The following is a 27,597-nucleotide window of genomic DNA, read 5'->3' as shown; positions in this document are numbered from 1 at the left end:
TTTATTTATGTTAAAACAATATTTAATAAATACAATGTCATTTATCCTCTTCCCCATGTTGGGAACATGAGACATGGACATCTCGGGACAGCACCTGTATGTGTTCAAATGTGTTTTTGCGGGTCCCGACTGCTGAATCGCTCACAGATCATGGTCTTGAACTCACCTATGGGGGGAAAAAAACCCTGTGTCTCTCTGATAGAGGGATTTTTTTTCCTTCTTAAAAATGGCTGAAAACGTATAAAAATAAAAAAAATGAAAGAAAACGAATTACTCTTCAGCATTATAAATAAATATTTCTGGTAAATTTGTACATAGTGTAAAGAGAAAAAAACGAACACGTATGCAATAAGATGTTACAAAAAAAAGATTCAAATAACAACAATGACAAAGATATAAATCACATGTCAAATGCACACCATTATATTGATATAACAGCGTTTGCAGACTCAGGCCATAGATCATTAAGTGGGTATCTGCCAATCAGAAAGCAGACCATGGGAGGAGTCAAAACAAAGAGCTCTAATAGGCACAGAGAATGAACAGTGTTATTTGCAGAGGGATTTTTCAGTCACAGGTCAACCAGCGCCTAATGAGTTAACATTAACACAAACGTTTAACACATCGAGATTCTTCGAAACGGCCAAACAAACACTTTGGTCATGACTGTGGCCCCAACACGGATGAAACTGAATGAGCGCGCAGATGATCCGAAGCGCAAAAAAACAAAAAAACAAATAAGGTCGCATAACAGTCTACACATTCGTAAGATGATCCCCATGGAGAACAACAGATGATTTTGTTTGCTACTCAATTGAACGAGAACACAGATCCATTTGTCTGCTGTAAGGCTAATATTGAACTAAATGCACTAAACTTACGTCCCTCCACCAAATTTTAAAGGCTAACATGAAAATACATTCGCGTTTAAGGTTTTCCTTGTCATTTTTTTTTTTTTTTAACAAAGGAAAGCAAAAAGGTCTCGGCGGTGTTAACGCTAGGCATGGCTTCGGTTACTTTTCAATTCGACTGTTACGAATCCCCCCCCCCCCCCCCACCGCTGTCCAGTCTGCGATTTTAAACAAATATGAATATTCATGTAGGACCACCGTTTACAAGTAGTACTTACAATTATAATAAAAAAGGTCATGTATTTCTCATTTATCATTCCAGGTGATGCTACAAGGTCTAGCAAACGGCTTAGTATTTCTAAAGTCATCTCTTATGAATGCAAACAGTCTGTAAAGACAATCACATTTGAGTACAGATTAGTATCTCTCAGAGGGAATTCATCAAGTATGTGTCTTAACCCTTTGCGAGAGAGATACGACTAGGGCTCTTCAAGTTAGCCCTGTGCTCTGGTCCCTTACAGTAAAGAAAAATATATATATCGCCTTTCTTAACTCCATGCGTATTCAGCATTTGGATTTACATAATTTCAGCTCCATTCATCAGATTCTTCCATTTGGAACAACGGAATCCAAGGCAGCCAATCACTGCGATCACTGGCCCATCACCTCTATGACATCGTCATCCGAGCTGCTCCCGCCGTTTTCTGTGAGTGAGGGGTGAGTATCGGGGCGGTTGAACGCTGCCCCCAAAAGACTGGAGGAAGAGAGGAAACTGGAGGGAGTGGAGGCAGGGTTTGTCATAGAGGACAGGCCTCTAGGTAGTAGGGAATCATGGAACAGTGGCTGGGAAAATGGTACTGGGAAGCCCGAGAGCATGTTTGCCATGCTTGGGTTCATGAAGAAGGGTGGGAGTGAAGAGGAAGTGGAGGACGATGATGAAGAGGGCACAGAGGATGAAGAAGAGGCCAGCATTCCACCATGGGTGGAGGATGTGGTGTTGGTCGAGCAGGTCGAGGAAAGAGTGCTGTTGGACATGGCAAGTCCGAGTGGGTCAGTGGGAAACATGGCATGAAGGTCACCCAAAGCCTGACCAGCTTGCTGTAGGAGCTGCGACCTGCTTCCAAGAGACGGGGGAGGAGTCATGTGACCCAGGGCACCCAACAAGGCAGGGTTCAGCCCCATAGGTGGGAACCCAAACCCGGGGCTTAAAGGAAACCCCGGGTAACTTGCGGTGGCACCGGTTGATGTTGAGGTCCGTTTGGCGCTAGGCTGTTTGGATGTCCGACTTTCCATAAACTTCCGTTTCAAACTTTGAATAGCCACAGACGATGCAGTGTCATTGCTGAGCTGCCGGTGTTGGTCAGATCTATCTGCTCCCAAGTTTTCAGGTGTTGCTGAAGATGGTAAGTTTTCTCCAACAGGAACTGGGTCCTTGTTGCTCTGGATTTCTCGGAGAAGGTTGGGGCTGTCTTGGGGCGAAGGGCGAGGCAGAGCCTCGGGAGTTAAACGTTTCAGCTCCTGAGGAGATGCACGACCATTACTGACAGAATGCAAGGGAGGGCCCAATTCCTCTGTGAGAAATAAAAAATGTTGTTAGTTTATGTCGGTGTAGACTAGGGCTGCACGATAAATCGCATGCAATATTTAATGTGCATCTTGCCAGTAAAACCTGCGCGCTTTCGGATGGAGCAGAATTTACTACAAAGAGCTGTTGTTCACTGACAAGCTGCAGAAAACCATGATCATATTTTGTGCAGCTTGTCAGTGAACAACAGCTCGGTGTAGTAAATTCTGCTCCATGTGAAAGCGCGCAGGTGATGGAGATTTACCACTGATTACAGAACCCACTTTACTGACAAGATGCGCATTAAATATCACATGCGATTTATCGTGCAGCCCTAATGTAGACTACTAAGTATAGATCTGAGATGGTCACAGAAAGATTGTACAGTGAAACCCCTTTAAAGGGTTAATCCATCAACAATCAAAACTGTGGTCTCAATCAAGGTAGAGGTCTGTACACCCCTGCGAGTACTGAGTCTATCCCACGAAGTGTGGCACAGCCTAAGTTTTGAAATAATGAGTATTGGGGAGGTAGGAAAGATCAACAGTTTTAGGTAAACTCTTCTATATTCTCAATGTTTCTTGAGTGAGGTAAAGCACCTTTTTTTTTGCCTCTGCTTTTAACGACTAAAAAATCTGTCCCACGCAGACCTCTAGATAATGTGAAACAGAGGCCCAAAAAGGACTTAAAAGCAAGATCTTATATCTTTGGAAACACGTGCACTGATGAGCTGTGCACAATAGAGAGAGTAAAGTATGCCTTGTCTCCAAAAATTTGATTGATGAGGGTCATAAAAGCCATCTGTTCTGGACACCTGTTTGTACACCCCCCTCCCCTCCCTGTACAGCCAGTGACCTTAATATGAACTTATGAACCAAGGAGGAATTTCGGAGGGGGGGAGAAGTTGTGGGAAGCTATGTGTTTTTTTTTTTAACTTTGAAAAGGGGCGAAATCATGAAAATGGTGTAAGGGGAAGATTTTATTAAGGTTTTAAATAAACAGTGTATTTCAAGAAAAAGGTTATAAACGCATAGCAGCAATGGAAACAATGTAATGATCGTTTTCGTAGTTGGAAAAGTGTAAAAACGTTGTTAAAGTTAAAACTAGGTTACTGGTTATTTATCTGATACAACCAAACGAGTCAAAACAATCAGATATGTTTTCGTTAAGCAATACGTGAAAAAGATGTGAGAGCTTGTAGCATTACAATTTAAAAATGGTGTTTTGTTACCAGTTAGAAAATAAAGAAAACTAGGTAATAGAGTTTTAGCATTTGTACCTTACCTCAAACTGAAAAAAAGAAACGAACGTAAAGCAGCGATACAAACCAGAAAAGTAGGAGTTTTGTCACGATGTTAGAAAAAGTTAAAACAAAAGAAAAAGAGGTAGGCATTACGCGGATCTAAAATAAAATACACCAGACCCCGTCTTTAAAACACCAGCACAAGATACTTGTCAAAACTATGTTGTACTTTACCACTAACTAAAATTTTACTGACAAGAGTTAAACAAAAGAAAAAAAAGATCTCACAGCAAAGTGTTATGACGTCTCCGGTAACGTTAGCTCGACTCAAAAAAAAAAAAAAATAAAATAAAAAGAAGCGAACGTAAAGCAATGTTATAAACCAAGAAAGTAGGCGTTTGTCACGTCAGGTGAAAAGTTAAAACAAAAGAAAAAAATAGGCATTTACGCGGATCTAAAAGAAAATACATCAGACAAGATACTTGTCAAATCTATGCAGTACTTTACCACTAACTACAATTTTAAAATGCGAGACTGTTAGACGAAAGAAAAAAAAAAGATCCTCCGGCAGAGTTGTGAAGCGTCTGTAAAACAACCTACCACCACCGCAAACACAGTTAGAATGAGGCTCGGGAATGCTCCGGAAAAAAACCACGCCTCCAGCGCTAGAGTGGGCAGGGCAGGAGGCGTGATAGTAGCATTAAATAGATTTAAACGTTACAATAATTAAACTAAGTAGTTTTTAATAAATAGACATCAGTCCTTAATTAGTGAAAACTTTATATCCGTTTAAACATATGGTCAATTTTTACTTTTTAAATGATGTAGACCTATACGATTTTTATTTACTTTTAGGCTAGTCTTAAAAAAAAATAAAATAAAAAAAAAAACAGTTGAAAAAGCGTTATTTGTTTTTAATGTGTTAATTACTTTAATCTATGACTAGTCTAAATTTAGACTATCTCCGTCTATATATTTTTTATTTTTGTCAAGCTTAATTTCTCAAGCTATGTCAATTAACACACACACACACACACACACTTTCCTTCTGTCAAGCTTGTGTCGCGATATCTAGTAAATAAACCAGAAGTCATCTCGGTCATCTCAAGCACCGAAACCCGAATGTGTCGGTGTCTGTGTGATTACAGGCGTCTACATATCAGTTAGACATCAAGCGGTTGTAAAAACATCTAACAGGTTTTGAAATGCTTGTAACTGGCTTGTGAAACTAACTAATTTCAAAGGGTGTTATATATATATATATATAGGATTTTTATTTTAATTACATTTATCATTTTTATTCACAAGGTGATTTTTAAACACAAATGCACACAGGTCATACAAACAAGTGAAGTCTACCTTGCTTTTTTCAAGCCTCAATACACACACACACACACACACACACACACACACACACACACACACACACACACACACACACACACACTTTCCTTCCCCCATGCTTATTCTGGGAAACATTTCTATAGCCACATCTTTATTTAACAAAATCTAAAATGAGATCTGATTTATTTCTATATTAAGTGCTTCTGTAAGTTGTAATCTTTCGTTGTCATATATTTTACATTTTATTAAAATAGGTTCAACTGTTTCACAATATCACATTTAACACAAAGTCCAGACACATGTATTTCATCTTATAAATAATGACTGATTAAGTGCAATGTGTCCAATTCTATGGCGAGATCTTCTCTTCTATTCCCAAAAATTCTCCTTTCATTTCCAACTGGTCTTTGAAAATTATATAAATGCTGGCCTTTATTCTAACCAACCCATTTAATTTGACACGTATCTTTTTATTTTTATTTATTTTTTAATTAGACCTTTTATTTCTAATTTACTCATTGGAGTATTAAATAAAATGTCTGACATTTTAATGGTCTACTTTTATCTGGTCCACTACTTTCATTAACTTCATTACCTATATGTGTGGGTATCCATACAAAATAAATCTTTGTTATTGCTTGTATTCTGAACAAACTCTGTAAAATGACTGATAAAATGCTTTGTCTAGTAGAAGCTTCACCACTCTTTAAACTTGATAGTACTGAAAATGTGTCTGAACATATGATTACTTTAGGTATATTAATGTGTTCAACCCCACTGAAGAGCCAAAAATATGACAATCATTTCTGTAGTATAAACGGACGGATGATTAGATGTTCTTTCTGGTATTCTATGCTCTTTATTTTTAATCTAAACAAAAGTCCTTGATGTTTTATTTTATTTTAATAAGCCACTCACACTTACTTTAGTAGCCTTAATCATCGAATATGTCTTTTATTTTGTTCATATTAACTTCTGGCACGAAATTCTAGATTCATAAATGTATGTTTTTCAAATTACCCCACGTTTAGTGGCGTTTAAAGAGGAATTTGTGATGTATTTGGAGACGTTAAAAGGAATGAAAAGTCCCAAAGCAAGATTTTTGTATTCTTCATTAGAGGACTTTGGTTTCTTAATGTGAAAATCTGTTACTCCCCACTACATTTTCTTTATCATTGTATTTTTCTTTTTTCTTAAGTGTTGTTTTATTTATTTTACATTTATTTTGTTTTATGATGTACAGAGTGTGAACAAACATTGAGTGTAATCTCAGACCGTATTTGTAAATCTACCAGTAATGTACGTCTTTATGTTTTTAATGTTTAAAGCATCGAATAAAAAATAAAAAACACACACTAACACTTCCCCAACCACCCTAATAACGTTGGTCGCAAAGGTTTAAATGTATGATGAGATATTTACGTTTACATTTATTCATTAAGCAGACGCTTTTATCCAAAGCGACTTACAGATGAGGACGGTGGAAGCAATCAAAACAACAATTCTATTCTTTTTTTTATTCAATCTGTTTTCTTTTTATTTATTATATTATTTAAATCCCATGCTTCGTGTACTGTGTTAACCTAACTTAGACTTGTTATAACACTTATATATCATTGTACATCATAAAACAAAATAAATGTAAAATAAATAAAACAACACTTAAGAAAAAAGAAAAATACAATGATAAAGAAAATGTAGTGGGGAGTAACAGATTTTCACATTAAGAAACCAAAGTCCTCTAATGAAGAATACAAAAATCTTGCTTTGGGACTTTTCATTCCTTTTAACGTCTCCAAATACATCACAAATTCCTCTTTAAACGCCACTAAACGTGGGGTAATTTGAAAAACATACATTTATGAATCTAGAATTTCGTGCCAGAAGTTAATATGAACAAAATAAAAGACATATTCGATGATTAAGGCTACTAAAGTAAGTGTGAGTGGCTTATTAAAATAAAATAAAACATCAAGGTCTTTTGTTTAGATTAAAAATAAAGAGCATAGAATACCAGAAAGAACATCTAATCATCCGTCCGTTTATACTACAGAAATGATTGTCATATTTTTGGCTCTTCAGTGGGGTTGAACACATTAATATACCTAAAGTAATCATATGTTCAGACACATTTTCAGTACTATCAAGTTTAAAGAGTGGTGAAGCTTCTACTAGACAAAGCATTTTATCAGTCATTTTACAGAGTTTGTTCAGAATACAAGCAATAACAAAGATTTATTTTGTATGGATACCCACACATATAGGTAATGAAGTTAATGAAAGTAGTGGACCAGATAAAAGTAGACCATTAAAATGTCAGACATTTTATTTAATACTCCAATGAGTAAATTAGAAATAAAAGGTCTAATTAAAAAATAAATAAAAATAAAAAGATACGTGTCAAATTAAATGGGTTGGTTAGAATAAAGGACAGCATTTATATAATTTTCAAAGACCAGTTGGAAATGAAAGGAGAATTTTTGGGAATAGAAGAGAAGATCTCGCCATAGAATTGGACACATTGCACTTAATCAGTCATTATTTATAAGATGAAATACATGTGTCTGGACTTTGTGTTAAATGTGATATTGTGAAACAGTTGAACCTATTTTAATAAAATGTAAAATATATGACAACGAAAGATTACAACTTACAGAAGCATTTAATATAGCAATAAATCAGATCTCATTTTAGATTTTGTTAAATAAAGATGTGGCTATAGAAATGTTTCCCAGAATAAGCATGGGGGAAGGAAAGTGTGTGTGTGTGTGTGTGTGTGTGTGTGTGTGTGTGTGTGTGTGTATTGAGGCTTGAAAAAAGCAAGGTAGACTTCACTTGTTTGTATGACCTGTGTGCATTTGTGTTTAAAAATCACCTTGTGAATAAAAATGATAAATGTAATTAAAATAAAAATCCTATATATATATATATATATATATATATATATATATATATATATATATATATATATATATATATATATATATATATATATATATATATATAACACCCTTTGAAATTAGTTTCACAAGCCAGTTACAAGCATTTCAAAACCTGTTAGATGTTTTTACAACCGCTTGATGTCTAACTGATATGTAGACGCCTGTAATCACACAGACACCGACACATTCGGGTTTCGGTGCTTGAGATGACCGAGATGACTTCTGGTTTATTTACTAGATATCGCGACACAAGCTTGACAGAAGGAAAGTGTGTGTGTGTGTGTGTGTGTGTTAATTGACATAGCTTGAGAAATTAAGCTTGACAAAAATAAAAAATATATAGACGGAGATAGTCTAAATTTAGACTAGTCATAGATTAAAGTAATTAACACATTAAAAACAAATAACGCTTTTTCAACTATGTTTTTTTTTTTTTTATTTTTTTTTTAAGACTAGCCTAAAAGTAAATAAAAATCGTATATGTCTACATCATTTAAAAAGTAAAAATTGACCATATGTTTAAACGGATATAAAGTTTTCACTAATTAAGGACTGATGTCTATTTATTATAAACTACTTAGTTTAATTATTGTAACGTTTAAATCTATTTAATGCTACTATCACGCCTCCTGCCCTGCCCACTCTAGCGCTGGAGGCGTGGTTTTTTTTCCGGAGCATTCCCGAGCCTCATTCTAACTGTGTTTGCGGTGGTGGTAGGTTGTTTTACGGACGCTTCACAACTCTGCCGGAGGATCTTTTTTTTTCATTCGTCTAACAGTCTCGCATTTTAAAATTGTAGTTAGTGGTAAAGTACTGCATAGATTTGACAAGTATCTTGTCTGATGTATTTTCTTTTAGATCCGCGTAAATGCCTAAGTTACCTATTTTTTTCTTTTGTTTTAACTTTTCACCTGACGTGACAAACGCCTACTTTCTTGGTTTATAACATTGCTTTACGTTCGCTTCTTTTTCTTTTTTTTTTTTGAGTCGAGCTAACGTTACCGGAGACGTCATAACACTTTGCTGTGAGATCTTTTTTTTCTTTTGTTTAACTCTTGTCAGTAAAATTTTAGTTAGTGGTAAAGTACAACATAGTTTTGACAAGTATCTTGTGCTGGTGTTTTAAAGACGGGGTCTGGTGTATTTTATTTTAGATCCGCGTAATGCCTACCTCTTTTTCTTTTGTTTTAACTTTTTCTAACATCGTGACAAAACTCCTACTTTTCTGGTTTGTATCGCTGCTTTACGTTCGTTTCTTTTTTTCAGTTTGAGGTAAGGTACAAATGCTAAAACTCTATTACCTAGTTTTCTTTATTTTCTAACTGGTAACAAAACACCATTTTTAAATTGTAATGCTACAAGCTCTCACATCTTTTTCACGTATTGCTTAACGAAAACATATCTGATGGTTTTGACTCGTTTGGTTGTATCAGATAAATAACCAGTAACCTAGTTTTAACTTTAACAACGTTTTTACACTTTTCCAACTACGAAAACGATCATTACATTGTTTCCATTGCTGCTATGCGTTTATAACCTTTTTCTTGAAATACACTGTTTATTTAAAACCTTAATAAAATCTTCCCCTTACACCATTTTCATGATTTCGCCCCTTTTCAAAGTTTAAAAAAAAACCACATAGCTTCCCACAACTTCTCACCCCCTCCGAAATTCCTCCTTGGTTCATAAGTTCATATTAAGGTCACTGGCTGTACAGGGAGGGGAGGGGGGTGTACAAACAGGTGTCCAGAACAGATGGCTTTTATGACCCTCATCAATCAAATTTTTGGAGACAAGGCATACTTTACTCTCTCTCTCACAATTATACTGTGCTTTAAGTAAACATTTCCAGCCATACCTACTTGGAAAAGAGCATTGCATAGCATATCCTCAACTGCAAAGACAATGGTACTACTGACATTTGGTTTGTTTCACCAGTTTCTTTATGTCAGCCAAAGGAATGACTTCTTAAAAATTTGACTTTGAAATGCAATAAAAGTTTATAAAATTTAGTCAGTTTTGCCTCAAGACTGCTAAGAAAGGCTAATTAACAAATGAGTAGATTAGCACACCTCTTGAAGCTGTGGCTCCTCCTTCGGGTGGTCTTGGCTTTCCAGAACGGATGGCAAATATCCTCCCATCGTTGGTCCTGATGTATGTGCCTGCAACACCAGTGACAGAATATTAAGTGAATAAACCTTACCAACTCCCAGGGAACAGTCTTCTGGAACTGAGGTACCTTTGGATCCTCTGATAACGTGGATACTCTCTCCCGCACCGATCCGGGCTTGGACATCCGTGCTACTGTTGGAACCTGGGATCACAATATCTGCAATGCAGAGATATAAAACCATGGAGAAACAATTTGGGAGACATTAAACATTGCAAGAAATTGCATGGATTACAAGTGAACTGCTGTACCTGTGGTGGTGACGATGCGCTGGACGTAAACACCGGCCTTTTGCAGGTAGTTGACGGGGAATCCCGCACTTGAACTGGCGACACTCATGGGTACCTGTCGGGGCATCATGGGAATGGGTGTGGACTGAACTGGCCTCACACTTGCAACTGGTTTCTCTTCTAAATGAGGAGGGGGCCGCCTAAACGAAAGGTTTAGATAAGCAAACACATTTTAAAACACTCTTAAAAACTGAGAGGCACTACATTGAGGGTTTTCTGTGGTGGACCCACCAGTTCCTCTGGCTGAAGGCGGGAATATTGGTGAGTCTCTGGTCACTAGCTGGGTAGTAATGTGCGTAAGAGGGCCGCTGATACGGCACAGACGCCCGCTTCTCATCTTCATAGCTTTTCTTGGCTGCTCTCTTTTCCGCTTTGGTCAGTTTCATTTCCTTGCGGTCCATCAGAAGAGACTCGTGTTGGAACGGTTGCTGGAATGAAAAACAGACAGATATTAGCATAGGCGACTGAAAGACCTAGAAAGGAATATTAGCACTCTGTAATTACTTAATCTTATTAATATTCACAAGTTAAACCTTCACCATTGTGGGATTTAGAATTTTTTCGAAACATTCCAATTTATAAATGTTTGCTTGTATGAATTTCTTAAACATTCACTTATGTGACGGGATGCTCCAGTAAGGTTATGAATGAACCTAATTAATATTCATAAGCTCACACCATAGTAATATTCATCATTTTGCCTTAATTTGGACACTAAACAGCTGATGTATAACACAGACAGAGAAATTATGTTACGTGACTGGATGTTCCAGGAAGGTTAGGAAGAAACGTAAGCTCAACCCAATTAATATTCATGAGCTCAGAATTTTGCCAGAATAGATGTAACATGATTGGACGCGCCAGGAAGAAAACTAATTAATATTCATGATCTAATCTTACGCAATATTAAGATACAGTATTTTTCCAAAATAGCTTGATTTGGCCAACAGTACCTTGTGTGGAATAAAGATAGAAATGAACTTACACGACTAAACGCTTCAGGAAGGATACAGAGCTATGTTAGTACAAACTTATTAATATTCATAAGCCAAGTCTACACTGAAGGAGGGTTCAGAATTTTTGAATTTGTAAAATGGTTGCAATTGAAAACTCCATGAAGTTTACAAAGCATGTCAAAAATGACTTGATACTCAAACAAAGCCTGCACCATTGTAGCATTCAAAATTTTGCCCAAATAGTTGAATTTGTACAACAGTAGCTGGTATTGATTACGGATAGAAATTAGCATACATGAATGTATGCTCCAAAAAAGTTGCACAGCTATGTAAACATACAATTATACTTATTACCATTAATATGCTAGCAACACAGCCTAATTAATATTCATGAGCTAAGCTTTCAAACCATATGATTCAGAATTTTGCGGAATAGAATTCTCTATTCCAGAATTTAGTTTGAAATAGTAACATTTTAAAACAGATGAAGAAGACGAGCAGAGTAATTACCTTGGTTAAGAGGTGTGGATATAACAGGCAGGCTTGTTTAATGACGATATCTATGTCCTCATTAGGGACCAGCTCTGATTGGCTGGGACCAGGCTCCTCCTCTACAAAGTGCAACAGTGTCTCCACTTCCTTCCGTGTGAAGGTGAGGACAGGGTTCAAATCATCCACGACTCGATCTATTCAACAGCCAATCAAAATGTCAGAATTGTTATTGCATTAAGACACAAAAAAAAAATCCCAGACCTTCCTCTCTTACCAGACATGCCCTGCTTGGACACCTGCCGGTCATAGATCTTCTTCTCCAGTGTGAAGTCACACACCAACCTATAGATGTGGCAAGGCTTGCGCTGGCCGTAGCGATAAACGCGACAGACAGCCTGAGCATCGTGACATGGATTCCACGATGCGTCGAAAACAACCACGCGATTCGCACCGATCAGATTCACCCCCAAACAACCAGCCCTGCAAACACAGCACCTGTTAGTCCAGACCGCATCATTTCGTCACTATTTGTGGCATTTATTTGCACTCAAGTTCACCTGGTGGACAGCAGGAAGACCCAGGTCTGGTCGTTCGCCGGGTCATTAAACTGGTTGATGAGTCTTTCTCTCTCTGAAGCAGATGTGCTCCCATCCAACCCTGCACAAGAGACAGACACGCAGTGTATTTACAAACAACATATACACTAAACCACCACAAACATCAGCTTTAGTTGATCTATAGAACGCAGAAATGAAAATGATGGATTAACATGCATTAAATAATGATCTGTAGAAAAAGTGAGGAAAAAGTGAAAAAGTAAAAAAAAAAAATTGGGGGATAAATATTTATGAAAATGCATTTTGAGATGTATTGCTAGAATATCTGAATCACTAATTATTTTATTAACATTTTTCAGATATTTAGATAAATTAGACAATTTGATCACATACATTTTAAAAATGCTTAAAATATAACTTCAAAATAACTTAAAAAAATTACTTCATTATATGAATATTACTAATTTTTATTATTAATTAAAATTATTAGACACTTATCACACTTATTTCTCTCACATAGTATAAACGAGGCTTTTAAAAATAAAGCTGCCTTTTTATGAATTATTATTATGATATTTCCCAAATTTTTAAACAAAATTTCCTACACACAATAAAATTATCATTAAAAAATTCTAATAACAACACTTACTATTTCTTTCACACAGTGTAAGTCTTGAAATATATAGCTGAAAATTTTGTTGTGCATTTTTTTTATTTCTATAATTTTTTGAATCTTTTTAAATTTATTTTTTATAGTTTGGGTTTATTTAGTTATTTTTGTTTTTTAAATTATCTAAATGAAAATGAGAAATGTGGCCTTAGCAACTAGCTGAAATAAAATAATTCTTATAAAATAAAAAATAAATGTTTTTTTTCTTTTTTTTGGTTTTAGTTTTAGAATTAACAACCCTGGTCCTTGGCATCAGAAAATGTTTGAAAACTCACTGTAGTAATTGACATTCCGGACCCAGGTGTGTGTCCCAGTTTCTGTTTGGATTGGCATGGGCCTCCGACTCAGGAAATCTTCCATAACCGTGAGCGTTGATAAACTCTGACTGCAAGAATCACACACAGATGAATAAACCAGTGTGAGCATTGATGTAAAAGTAAAATAACAGCAAGGCTGACAGTTCAGGAAGCTTTAGGAGAGATTACTGTAAAAAGGCAAACATCTGTACACTGTCACACATGGAAAAGCCAAACATTCCCCACCTGAAAACAAGCATTTTATCTCCTCGTTTGACACTCTCATCAATTAGGTGGAAAAGCAGAACCATCTTGGCCGAGTTCTCCAGAACACCCGTCTGGTAGTTGGACATGACGTCTTTTGCCTAAAACAAATTATTTGAAAAGATGTGTTCAAAATGTGCAGAAATTACATCATGAATAACACACGACTAGAGGTCAACCGATTTTGCTGATACCTAGGTTTGACCATTCTGGCCGATACAGATTAATTAACCGATAGCTTTTAAAATGGATACTGAACAAAAACTAAAACAGTGCTTTATTAAAAAAAAAAAAAACACAGTACTGAATCATACTAATAGTAGTAATAATAATAAAAGTAATAATAATAGTACCACAAAATCAATGTTTTTTTTTTTCCCAAATTCTGTTTTTTTTTTTCTTCACTCTGTTTTAATAGTTAATGTTTATTAATCAAAAAGCAAGTCTAATTAATTAATTAAAACACATCAATTTAATAAAAGTTTAACAAAAATTACATGGTTGGGCCCCTATGAAATGTTTTATTTTTTTCCCACCATATTTTTTATGGATACTAAATTGTGTTTTAGCATGTCTAATTATTTGAATCCATAAAACAACTTAGTTTATTCATTTGTTTCTTAAAGAAGCCTTATGATTTTTCCCCCTCCTCAAATATTCTGTGTTGTGTATTAAAATTTGTCTGGTTATCAAATGAAGGCATGAAACATTAATTTCATTTATCTTTTAATTACTGAAAATTAAGCAAACTTTTTTCGGTGCCGATTAATCGGCAAAACCGATACATCGGTTGACCTCTACACATGACTTACTTAAGTCCAACTTAATAGTGATGTCTGATTTGTGAACGAATCGTTCAGTTTAACTGGCTCTTCTTAGTGAACCAGTTGAACCAGTTCACCAAATCGAACTGAATCGTTTGAAACGGTTTACGTCTCCAATAAGCATTAATCCACAAATTACTTAAGATGTTAACTTTTTTAACGTGACTGACTGAACTGCTGTGAAGAGAAAACTGAAGATGAACACCGAGCCGAGCCAGATGACGAACGAACACGCCCACTGCTGGAGCAGTTCTCGTTCTCGAGTCAAGAGCCGGTTGCATTGGTTTTCGGATCACCAGTACACTGAACTGAGAATCGTTTCTGTCGGACGCGTCCGATTTGAGAACTGATGCTACTGCGCATGCGTGTAAAGTATTTCGGAAAGTGTGATAAGAGATCTATATACATTTTTATTATTATTATTATTTTTTTTTTTCAAGATGAATGTTTCTAATCTGTATATTGTAGATTATGTATAGGCCAGAGGGGGTTTCAGGGAAGTTGGACAATAATTAAGAACTCTAAAGACTCTATGTTTAATAGGAATAAGGGATGATTTATGAAATATGTGTACTGTATTTATAATTAATGATGACACATTCACAAATTGAGTTTGTAGTAAACAGAACATGAACACGAGTAGAGCCGCTGATTATACTGAACTGCAGCACGTGCCGGTTAGAGTGATTCTCGTTCTCGAGTCAAGAACCGGTTGCATCGGTTTTCGGATCATCAGTACACTGAACCAAAACCGTTTCTTTCGGACGTGTCCGTTTTGAGAACAGAGGAGCTGATGATACTGCGCATGCGTGATTCAGCGTGAAGCCGACTGACTCACAGCGCGTCTGAACCGAACTGATTCTTTTGGTATTTGATTCTGAACTGATTCTGTGCTAATGTTATGAGCGCGGGTAAACCGAGGGCTTGAATGAAGGGGCAATCTGGCGAAACATAAGTTCATTTAATAACAATACATCGCAATGGTTTATGTATAGTGGTTTCTGCGCTGATGACACCTAATTTATTTACTTTATATCTTCATGACCTAAATCCTCATATGCACATTATTGCTGTTACTGTATTTGGGTGCGTTGTTGCAAAACTTCATTGTAAACTTTTCATGATTATGAGGTTTTTAACTGACTAAAGTTATGATTACTGACTTTATATATTTGAATGTTTGAGAGACGTGACGCCATTACGTCATCGCCAATGACGTCATTACGTCGAGCGTAAAAGAACCGGTGAACCGTTTTTTTCAACCGGTTTATTGAATTGAACTGTCCGAAAGAACCGGTTCGCGGAAAAGAATCGAACTTCCCATCACTACAACTTAAATCTATTCAAAGTTCATACCAAATTTGGGAAGAAAATGTATTGCAAATCAAGCCACTGAAAACACCGGTAAACACATGTAAAAACACAGTGCTGCGCTTTACTCTGAAACATGCATCACATACAATAATTTACTGAAATCACAGTCTTTGTGATTTGATGATCACACTTTTCAACTGTGTTTTACCCATTCATATGTGATGACTTGGTTGGCCCTCTCCTGTAAGGGGTTCAGGGGTCCCATAGCAGCCATCTTGCTGTTGGCCGGGTCAGACGATTTTCTCTTTATTCCTGGAGCAGAGCAGCGGGTCCCGCTGGTGGAGTTGAGGTCATCCAGGTCAAGATCCTGCTCATTGGCCAGATTTTCCTTCTGCAGAGCTTCGTACAAAACGTCTGGATGATTCCAGATCTATGGGGATGCACAAAAATTAGTTACAAGAATACATAGCTACTATATAGCACCACACGCGTCTTTGAGGTGCAAGTACCTTGCAGCAAACACAGAAAGCTTTAAGCGGGTTGAGTCCAAGCCATCCGGTGTTTCCCGCCTCCCTGAAGCGGTTCATGAACTCTCTATAGAGCGCCCTCTGCAGGCGGGACAGTCGTACCAGGATCACATGCTCCTCTTTCGCCGGCAGCTGATTGCAGAGAACATCATGACCTCGTCTGGGCAGGCATAAAACAAGTTCAGCTTAATTGTTTTGGTCAAAAAAATAAAAATGAATGGTCTAACCTACAACAACAGCATTTTCGTTTTGCACCTAAACCTCCTTAAAAGATCAATTTACTTAAAATAGTAAACAAAAGGAGGACTCATTTTCAAGACAATTTACTTTTCCGGAAAATGTACTTTGCTAATATAATAATAAGCATGTTAAAATTAAATAATAAATATGAACAATAATATTAAATATTAATAAAAACAACCAAAACCTAAACGTAAAGACTGAACAAACAATTTGTAAACAAAAATAAATATTAAATCACAACAATAATAAATGTAATAATAATTATAATAAAAACAATCAACTGTTTATTAATAAATGTAAACAATATGTAAATTCTAATAAATAATTCAATATTTCATATTACAAAATGAATAACAACAACAACTAATACAACCAAATTAAATGTAAACAATACACATTCAATAATAATAATAACATGTGTGTGCGTGTAAACAATAAAGAAAAATAAATTAATAATTTGTAAGCAAAAAGAAATATTTAATAATGTGTAAAAAAAATGTATAACTATATGTAAACAATAATATACATGTAATTATTATGTAAAATTCAATAAATACATTCATTAAATACATAAAATACATTGTAAATACATTCATTAAATACATAAAATTAATGTAAAGAATAAGAAATATTTCATAATGACATCAATACTAATATTACTAATGATAATAAAACAAGAAATATTTAATAATGTTAAATAAACAATAATTAATATTTATAACTTATGACTTAATACAATGTTTTATTTTAATTACTATAACTCTACTATAACAAGTATGTATATTAATAGATATCATTAATATAGTGTTTTATTATAAATAACAAGTAAATAATATTTAATAAGAAATTTAATATTAATACTCCATAATAATAAAAATGACTAAAATAATTAGTACAAGGCATGAAATGAAAAATAAAAACGTTTAATTGTACATAAAAAATGTATTAAATAATAATATTTCATGCTAATTCCTGACCTTTGCACGAAGCCCTCCAGCAGACTGTGCAGGACGTGACTCCTGTATCTCATGAGCTGGACGTCCTGCGGCGTGCTGTCTATACACTGGCCATTCAGAATGGGCCGCTCGAACATGTTACTGAACTCCTGCCGTGTACCGAGGAAATCGGGCCGGACGAAATCCACCATGCACCAGTACTCGATCAGGTTATTCTGCAGCGGGTATCCGGTCAGAACCACTCGCCGCCGCGACCGGATGTTCTTCAGGGCCTGCGAGGTGCTGGCGTGGCAGTTTTTGATACGGTGGCCCTCATCACATATGACCACATCCGGACCGGGTCGAGACAGTGCTCTTTCAATCCCTGAAGATCACAGAGGACACACGAACACTCATTACAGACCATAACCAGAGTAAACGCTAGGCATTTTTCACTTGCAAATCCCCGACAGACCTTTCATGAGCTCCTGCTGACGGTCCTCCTCATCCAGGTCAATAATCACAGGTCCTGCGGGTTTCTTGGACTTCCTCTTGCGGCCGGTCACAAAGCTCTTTTTGAGAGACAGTAGGCGGTACATCTCGTACCCCATTAGCAGCACCCCACCACCACGAGTCCAGTTCTCCACCACCTTGGCCCGGGCCACCGTGGTTCTGGTCCAGGTGCAAGAAATACATTTAAGTTTCAGCAGATGCTAAAAAATCCACTTGCAGTGCATTTAAGGTATGCATTTTATCAATATTTGTGATCCTTGCAATCGCTAGCACCATTATCATTAACACTCCAATCATTACCAACATAAAAACATTAACAGGGATCCCAAACATATTGTGAAAGATTACATGTCATTTTGTGAGTAAATCTCACAAAAACTAAATAAAGTAACTTAAAATTTAATAAAGGATTATATTTTGCATAAATAATATCTAGCCTATTCTTGAGTAAGGCTAGTTTTGAGACCAAATCTTAATTGTAATTTATAACAATTAAGAAATGTTTTTTCTCTAAATTCATTACTGTAATGTGCTTCAATGATTCTTATTATAAATATATGAAAATGTTTCATACAACTACATAACAAATATATACATACAATATATAAATACAAATATATATATACACATTTTTTTTTATTATCATTAATATTATAAGTCATTTATTGTAATCATTTAGAATAATTTATTATAATACATGCAAAGATTTTGTTTATTTAAATCACCATAAATAAAAACAAATTATATAATTATTTGTGAACATATTTATGGACATATTATATTGTTTTATTAATATTAACTTTATTATGTAATTTTCTCATTAATTTACTTATATATTTGCTCTTACATAATAATTAGGTATTACCTATTTAATCTTAAATAATGCATTTAAATGAATAAATAAATATTATATATGTATGTAAATGTGTGTGTGTGTGTGTGTGTGTATATGTATATGTATATATATATATATATATATATATATATATATATATATATATATATATAAAATAACTATTATTAATTTCATATTATATTCTTATCACATTAATGGCACTGGAATTACAGCAATGAAAACTGAGGGCAGAAGTGTGCTTAATTATCCTTAAATGTGACCCTGGACCACAAAAAGTCTTAAAATGTCAATATTTCGAAATTGAGATTTAAACATCATCGAAAGCTGAATAAATAATCTTTCCATTGATGTATGTTTATTAAGATTGGACAATATTTTGTCCAAATCAAGTTCTTAGCAATGCATATTACTAATCAAAAATTTAGGTTTGATATATTTACAGTAGAAAATTTACAAAATATCTTCAAGGAACATGAGCTTTACTTAAAGTCCTGATTTTTGGCATTAAAGATAAAACGATAATTTTGACCCATACAATGTTTTTCTGGCTATTGCTACAAATATACCCCAGAGACTTAAGACTGCTTTTGTGCTCCAGGGTCACAAATGATGTCACAATATAAAAACAAATAACAATTATTTCCTAGTTTGCAGTGCAATATGACCTAAACATTTTCTTGTCAGTTTTTGTGAGATTCAACCTCTAAGGAGTACAAATAAGAGGAAGTGCGGCGTTCATACTTGTGCTCATCATTGAGGATGTGAACCTTAAAGGTTCGAGGTAAAGCCTGGACTGGATCCGTGTCGGGGGGAAGGGACTCAGCAGCAGGCAGCCAGAGATTAAACTCAGCCAACCAGTTCTGTAGTGTATTCACCTGGAGGCGAGAGCAAACATAAGACACAAACCTCTCTCACAGAGCGACACAATCAGGCGGTCTTTGCTTCTCAGACGCTCACAGGTACAATGGCCAGGACAGTTTTGGCTCCAGTGTGCCGCAGCAGGACATCGATAAAGGAGATGACCTGCAGGGTTTTGCCCAGGCCCATGCTGTGAGCCAGAATACAGCCGAAGCCACTGCTGCTCTTATAGCGCTCTAGAGACTCCACCAGGTTATCATACAGGAAACGAATACCACCAATCTGACAGAGAGAGGAAGAGACGGCGACAAATAGGTTCAAGTGAAATGTGAAAATGGTGTTCAGTTCATATCAGAACAGCAGGTACCTGGTGAGGTTTCACAGCGCGTGCGAGCTGCGGTGCGAGGAACAGGTCCTCCTCATCTCCAGGATGGTTGATATTGACCAGCACCCTTCCCTGGGCGTCTGCTTGATTGAGGCTGTCGTTCACATGAGACCCGCTGCTCTCCTCCGTGCCGGGAGTGACAGAGCGGTCCTCAGTGTTGTCTTCCTCACTGCTTATCTGCAGGGCATCTTCATCCCCTGAACTCAATTCGATCACATCTGGAGGAGCACAAATGAACATCAAGATACCTATACACACACACATACACACATATATATATATATATATATATATATATATATATATATATATATATATATATATATATATATATATATATATATATATATATATATATATATACATATTAGGGCTGCACGATTAATCGCATGCGATTGAAAAGAAATCTGAAAGCAGGTGATGGACATTTACCGCTAATCACAGAACCTGCTTTACTGACGAGACACGGATGACAATCACATGCGATTAATCGTGCAGTCCACACACACACACACTTTAGGTTTTATAAACAAAATCTATATAGCTACACACGTACGCACACACACAGTAATCTCGAGAAAAATGATGAATATTTATTAATGTGCATATGTAAATACTGTGAATAATATTAAAAAACAAACATTCATAACTTAAATATTATTGTATATATATTATTATAGTATATATATATACTAATATATTAAACACACGAATAAATGTAATGAATTTTTTAATAATATGTAAATAAATGTTGTTTATAAATATTATATCAAAATAATTATATTTTAAACACATTTAATTATTATTTCTATTTTTTATTGTTAATATTAAACGTGTATTATAATACATATTAAAATAAATACAAAACGTGCGTAAACAATAAATGTTTACTAAAAGTATGTAAATAATTGTATTTAAATATTATATATATTACATATGCTTAATGTAATTGGTATTATTAAACATTTATCGTAATACATATTATATAATAATTATTATAAATAAACGTCAAAAGTAAATGTTTACTAAAAATAAAAACATGCAAGTAATTATGTTTAATAATAATAAAAATGAGTTGCTTTTAAGACTTGCTTCAAAACATATTTTGAGTTTATAAGATATATATAGTAAATATAACATAAATAATAAGAAAAATGTAAATGTAATGCAATAATGTAAATGACATAACACTGTACTAGTAATAATACTTGACTTTACCATCTCTGCGTGCAGGCAGCTGAGGGGGCGGGTCTTCTTTAGCCTCTCCCTCATCTCCGCTGCTGTCCAGACAGATCACTTCCTGTTTGAGACCTGACGCTGCAGTGGAAAGATCTGACAATGGCAACACAACGCAACAAATTAACTAACTACATTACCAAGAATTCTGCATAGGAGGAGCAGGCAGCAAAGGCCAGTCTCACCAGAGTGAAGTGGGAAGTCTTTCCTCTGCTGTTCGAGACGCCTCCGTCGCTCCAGCTCCTCCTGCTGGGCAGCTTTGGTTCCCGCTTCCAGCTGGTGCTCCTTAAGGAGCGTCCTGCGAGCCGGAGAAGAAAGATGCAATTAGCAGGAAGACAGATTATTGTAATATAGAAGTGTGACGTGTTCAACATTCACACTAGGACTGTCAAAAAAAAAAAAAAAGAAATCTGAATTTCGAACATTCGTCGAATTTAAAATAAAATCCAGTTTTAGTTTTAGGTGTGCATTAAGGAGACCCAGCGATGGCGATGTAAGTGTCATTGCGTTTTAATGTTTTTGTTAGCCTAAAAGATAACATTGATGCGGATATCATCAAAACTGAAACCAAGCCATTCACACAGAATGCATATTTCACGCATTTTCTAGAGGGACATCAATCACCATTGCACTCGCCTCTCACACAAGAGAACAGCATGTTTATAAAGCCATGCAATATTAATGCAAGTTCACTTTTGAAAAAACATATCTCGAGACTTAATGGTGTTTTTTCCCCCATCGCACTGCAACTCGCATTTTTTAAATGAAAAATGTACTGTGTGATTGGCTTTCAACCTTTTGTATTAAACTATACATACATACATACATGATGCTATTTTGTTAATAATTGTTTAAGCAACTTCATTAATTATAATTAGTTTATAAACATTATTTTAAACATTATGCACTTTTTTATTTTTACAGATAGTCATGTTATCTATTGCTTGATGTGATAAAAGTGTATGTAAGGGACTTTTTTTTTTTAAGATAAAACAGCCTTTGAATTTTATGTATTGTAACTAAAATCTACTGACTCAAATAGATAAACTGCAATAAAAGAGAATATCTTCTTAACACTAGTTTGAAACAACATGTTATTAAAAGCCAAATAACCCAAAAACACAAAACTGAAAAAAGAAGAAAACAAAACAAAACAATGCTATTGTCTGTAGTGTCTGGACTAAAAATATATTGTTTCTACAGGTTTTTAATTTAATTACATGAATCACAATGCTTTTGTTTTTATTGCTTTATTACTTTATTACTTCAAATCAAAGATTGGATTATAAGCCACACTTTGAAGCGTGGCTTATAATGCTTTAACGAAAATGTTATATTTATGCATTTTAGCAGACGCTTTTATCCAAAGAGCCTTACAGTGCATTCAGGCTATACATTTGGTTTTGTTTTTTTACCAGTATGCGTGTTACATAGGAATTGAACCCACAACCTTTTGCACTGCTAATGCAATGCTCTACCACTGAGCCAAAATTAATTAAAAAAATACTTCGATATTCGACGTCACTAAAAACAAGTGTGCGGGAACTAATGCATAATCATTAAATCAAGCTGAATACCGGATGTTCCTCCTCAAGTGAGCAGGTTTAGAGGTCTTGGACTTCTTCTTCTTGGAGTTGCTGTTGGCAGACGTGTTGCTGCGGCTGTCCGGGCTGGATGGGGGTTGAGAGCCGGGCCGTGATGACGTCTGTGAGGTGGACGAGGGTTGGGAGGCGGGACGGGGGGAGGGCTCAGGGCTGGAGTCTCTAGACATCGGTGAGGTAGGTGCAGGGCTGGTCAGATCTCTTGGACCCTCGGCCTCCAGGCTCTCAAGCTGGTCTGTTGAGAGGAAATACCAAGCATTCAACAACTGATTCACAGACTGAAAGCTGAGCGCACACATTAGTGGCGATGCCAGACTGAAGCCTATAAACATGCTTTAATTAAGGCCCTATAAAATCGGTTTTATTTTTTTACAAATTCCATTTCATTCCCATTCTAATTTTTCTGGACACCTTTTTAATGATTCATGAAACTTATACAGTTTAACATCAATTTATTACAAGTTTAACAAAATTACAAGTTTAATTTTTTCTCACGTTATGCTTTATTGTTACCAAAGTCTGTGTTTTAGCATGTCTAATTATTTGAATGCATAAAAACTATTTATTCAAATTTATTCTTACAATGTCATTTATGAAAAAAAAAAAAAAGTATCCTCAGAAGTTCAGCATGGATGAATCTAATGTCTCGAGGTGTGGCACCAGTGGTTATGTACTTGCTCGCAAATTGATTTTCGATCATTTACGGACTGAAGCTTCAATTAAAATTTTGGCAAACAAAGGGAATTTACTATTAAAATTAAAACATGGAAAACATATTTCTGTGATTATTCCTTAGTTGATAATTCATCCAAAATTTGACAAGTTTTTATGACTGGATTCCACAATTCCATCCATGTTTCGGGAAATCATAGGGCCATACTTTATCAATGCAAAGAGCACAAAACACAAAGGTGCTTACAAAAAATAATAATAAAAGTACCCACCGCCCATGTCTTCCTCATCGTCCCCATCGTTCTCTCCATCCTCTTCCTCCTCCATCTCCTCTTCCTCGTCGCTGTTAAGGCTGGGCTCCAGGTCACTCCCTGAGATCGCCTCTTCTGACATGCTGTCCCCTGGGTCTCCAAGAGCATTACTTACACATCTTCATGTGGACAAAAAGTTTGGGCTTGCTTAGATTTTTTTCAAAGTGACAGTCAAGACACTTATAACATTATAAAAGATTGAAATTTCAAATAAATGCAGCTATTTTGAAATTTCTATTTATTTGAGAATCACAATTTCCCCAGAAATGTGACTTCAACATTGATAATAGTAAGAAATGTTTCTTGAGAAGCAGATAATCATATTTGAATGAATTCTGAAGGATCGTGTGACACTGAAGACTGCAGTAATGATGCTGAAAATACAGCTTTACAACACATCAATAAATTATTTTTAAATACATTAAAATAGAAAACAGTTATTTTGATTTGTAACACTATTTCATTTAAGGTTTTCACTGTATTTTTGATCAAATAAATGCAGCCTCTGCTTCATTTGTTTCATTAACCATTATTTTGTTCACTACAATTATTATTTATTACACTTACACTTTACAAAAAAGAGAATATGCAATACAGCTACAAAAATTCCTAAACGTGCTTTTGCTGGAAAATGATGACATGTTGCCTTCAAGACTATCATTTCTGAACATTTGACAACCTATTGATAATCTGAAAACCTGGTGTTAGAAATAATATATATGGTGGTACATAAATTATACATATATACATAAATATATAATTTATACACACACACACACACACACATTTAAAATAATATGCAAAATCAACGTATGCAAATACTTCTGTGGCAACACTGAACCTGCCCTAAACCTGTGAATTTATATCAGTATTAGTATTACTTAGTATTAGTATTACAGTATTACTTTTCAGGTAAGAGTGAAAAGAATAAGGCAACATTTTAAGCCAGGCGATTCTCAGCTGTAATCAAACATCAGAGCAACAACACAACTAAACCCAGGTTTAAAGTGTAAAGAGAAGAAACAGAAAGAACTAGAAGAAGAGAAAAAACAGAAGAGGGAGGACAGGGAGCGAGAGACTCGGGCTTCTTACATAAGAGCGGTTATATAAGAGGAAGCAGTGTGCGGTGTGTGAATGTAGGCCACGCTGCCCGTGACACACTGACACATTCACACAGTACAGCACAGTCTGTTCCAAAACACACACTCATGAGCTCCACCCCGCACCTGCCTCATCCAGCGCCCGGCACCGCTTTCATATTACGAACAGACGGAGACTGTCTCTGTGTAACACACACAAAATATGAATTATGATGGTTCTGTCTGTACAATGAAAGTGAATGAGGCTGGATGCTGTCAGGCACCAAAATAAAAAAACCTGAGAGAGTCACAAAAAGGACCTACAAGAGACTCAAGCCTTCAGTCTCCAAGTCATACAGACTATATTCATAATGCACTTTTTGTATATGTTTGATTCATGACGTATATAGCACTATTAAGCAATTTATGTATATGTGTGTGTAAAATTTACCACAGTTTTTACATATTTTATATAAACATACACACTTGAGTCATACCAAACTATTTTTGTGATGTATTTTCTCTATAAATGTTATAATATATACATAACTTAATAAAATATTATGTAAAAATATTGAAATTTATATGCATTTACAATTTTTTTATACAATTATACACATATAATTTAGTTATATATACACACACACACTTATAAACACAGTGTTTATATTTACATATAATAGTTACATATAATTTTATTTTACATTGTTATACATATACATAAATGTTATGATATACATAACTTCATAATAAAATATGTAAAATTTGGTGTAAAAACATTATAATTTATATACATATATTTTTTTTATAAATGTATACACAATTTTGTTTTATATATATATATATACATATACATACTTTAATGTGTTTATAATTGTACATGTAGTTACATATATTTGTTTGTAAATACAATTGTATATATATATACAAAATATGTACAAGAAAAAAATAAAAAATAAATAAATATATATATAAAACAAAAATATCAATATAAATAGTATATATTTGACAGCAGACAGTAACAAAGTTTGAAAGTGACATGAAGGGACAGTAAATGATGACAGATCTGTCATTTAAGGTTTTTGCAGCTGTTACAACAAAAACAGTAGAACTCAACGACTTTCCAATCAAATATATGCATTTATTTGTGTTTGCCTGAGTGTATAATATATATATATATATATACAGAAGTACAGTTCGGCTGACATCGAGTATAACATTGTGGTTTACATAGAAAACAAGAACGAAAACACGTTAAACTTAATTAAAGCGCATCTCTTCCATTGACAGACAGACAGTGTGTGAAACTGAACTGAAGCTCAGGTCGATTATTCTGCACCTGCGCTCGCTGTCATCCTGCAGAACCACACATCACCAGACGTATATTAATCTATCTCAGCGTCACACATCACACACAAGTGTTTTAAAGCGCTTCTGTGGAAAGAACTGAATGAGACACATTTACATAACCGTACTCGGAGACCAGCGGCGCTGCTAACAGATGAACAACCAGACGGAAAACTCACCTGACTTTCGCGATACGACCGCCAAACCTCTTTAGACACACATACCCAGATGTTCTGTACGGTCTTATATGCGTGGTGTATAAAACACATAATTATTTGAAGCCTACCCAGCGTGCTAGCCGTTAGCTCGTTAGCATGGGCGGCGATGCTCTCTTTTGTTGACGTTAGCTTCCGCGCTAACTGTGCTCATAGATCTAATAAAATACATTATCGATGTTTAAACACGCGTTTGTGGCGGTAAACCAGCGTCTTACCTTTTACACACTTTGTTAGGATCTCCCCGCTGTGCTGCGATTCATTAAATTATTAAATTTTGTAATACTCACTGATTCTAGTAATTTATCTATCACTTGTGCAGGAGCACCGAACTCAAACGTCCTCCGAGGCGCACGGACTCCTTCTGAAGGTTCCGTTCTTCATTCGGTCCGGGGAGCTGAATGTCACAGCGTTTCATAATCACTCGGGATTGTATAAAACTAAATACACCGAGGTGTCGTGTTGTGTAAAAGCATAGTATAATCCAGACAGATGACTTACAAAAGGACGTTCGAGACAAGAATGTCTTGAACAATCTTGAAATGCCTTGCTTCCTTACTTTAATCTTTTTTCTAGTATTTTTGGCATGCGGCTTTATAGTATTCATACATTTTGGTGTATTAAGTATAGAATCACTGCATCAGTATAAAATAGTATATGCAATGTGACATGTTTTATATGCATAACACATACGGTATTATATAACTTATTATATAATAATCATACATTTCATATTAGGCTAAATGTTATAAAACAGCAACGTTTATGGAAACATATATACGTTTATGGAAATATATATATATATATATATATATATATATATATATATATATTTCTTATATAATTTAAAATATTACTTATATTGATAATAATATTATATTATTTATTATGATTTAAAATAATTGTTTATGATATATATAATTATTATATATAATTTGTTATGTGTGTGTATATATATATACAGTACAGACCAAAAGTTTGGAAACATTACTATTTTTAATGTTTTTGAAAGAAGTTTCTTCTGCTCATCAAGCCTGCATTT

General features: G+C 35.1%; 1 protein-coding gene across 2 annotated transcripts; it reads right to left on the bottom strand.

Moving 5' to 3' along the window:
• On the bottom strand, nt 1-26,929 carry LOC132131988 (helicase ARIP4-like). 2 transcript variants are annotated; one of them, XM_059544193.1, is made up of 22 exons: nt 26,774-26,929; nt 23,876-24,033; nt 22,908-23,166; nt 21,516-21,628; nt 21,313-21,426; nt 20,077-20,312; nt 19,809-19,991; nt 19,593-19,726; nt 17,958-18,154; nt 17,525-17,867; nt 16,287-16,464; nt 15,986-16,207; nt 13,622-13,740; nt 13,355-13,464; nt 12,410-12,509; nt 12,127-12,332; nt 11,871-12,046; nt 10,636-10,832; nt 10,366-10,544; nt 10,185-10,273; nt 10,017-10,116; nt 1-2,422 (listed from the first exon to the last, which is right to left on the bottom strand). In XM_059544193.1, exons 2-22 carry the CDS (start codon nt 23,994-23,996, stop codon nt 1,503-1,505), a joined length of 4,296 nt encoding a protein of 1,431 aa, XP_059400176.1. In that variant the 5' UTR covers nt 23,997-24,033; nt 26,774-26,929; the 3' UTR covers nt 1-1,502. The 2 variants fall into 2 exon arrangements, with proteins under 2 accessions (XP_059400176.1, XP_059400177.1); XM_059544194.1 differs by lacking the exon at nt 26,774-26,929 and having other exon boundaries at nt 10,017-10,106; nt 10,184-10,273; nt 23,876-24,031.
• Between the last annotated feature and the right edge of the window lie 668 nt (nt 26,930-27,597).

This window comes from Carassius carassius, chromosome 48, assembly GCF_963082965.1.
Source record: "Carassius carassius chromosome 48, fCarCar2.1, whole genome shotgun sequence".
Lineage (NCBI taxonomy): Eukaryota > Metazoa > Chordata > Actinopteri > Cypriniformes > Cyprinidae > Carassius > Carassius carassius.
This window is presented reverse-complemented; position numbering and strand designations above follow the sequence as displayed.

Excerpts from the sequence above, each read along its gene's own strand:
- LOC132131988 (XM_059544193.1), bottom strand. The coding sequence starts at position 23,996 with ATGTCAGAAGAGGCGATCTCAGGGAGTGACCTGGAGCCCAGCCTTAAC. Across the intron at positions 12,510-13,354 it reads CCGGAATGTCAATTACTACA|GGTTGGATGGGAGCACATCT; the intron begins GTGAGTTTTCAA and ends TCTCTTGTGCAG. Across the intron at positions 10,274-10,365 it reads GCGCATCGTCACCACCACAG|ATATTGTGATCCCAGGTTCC; the intron begins GTACAGCAGTTC and ends TCTGCATTGCAG.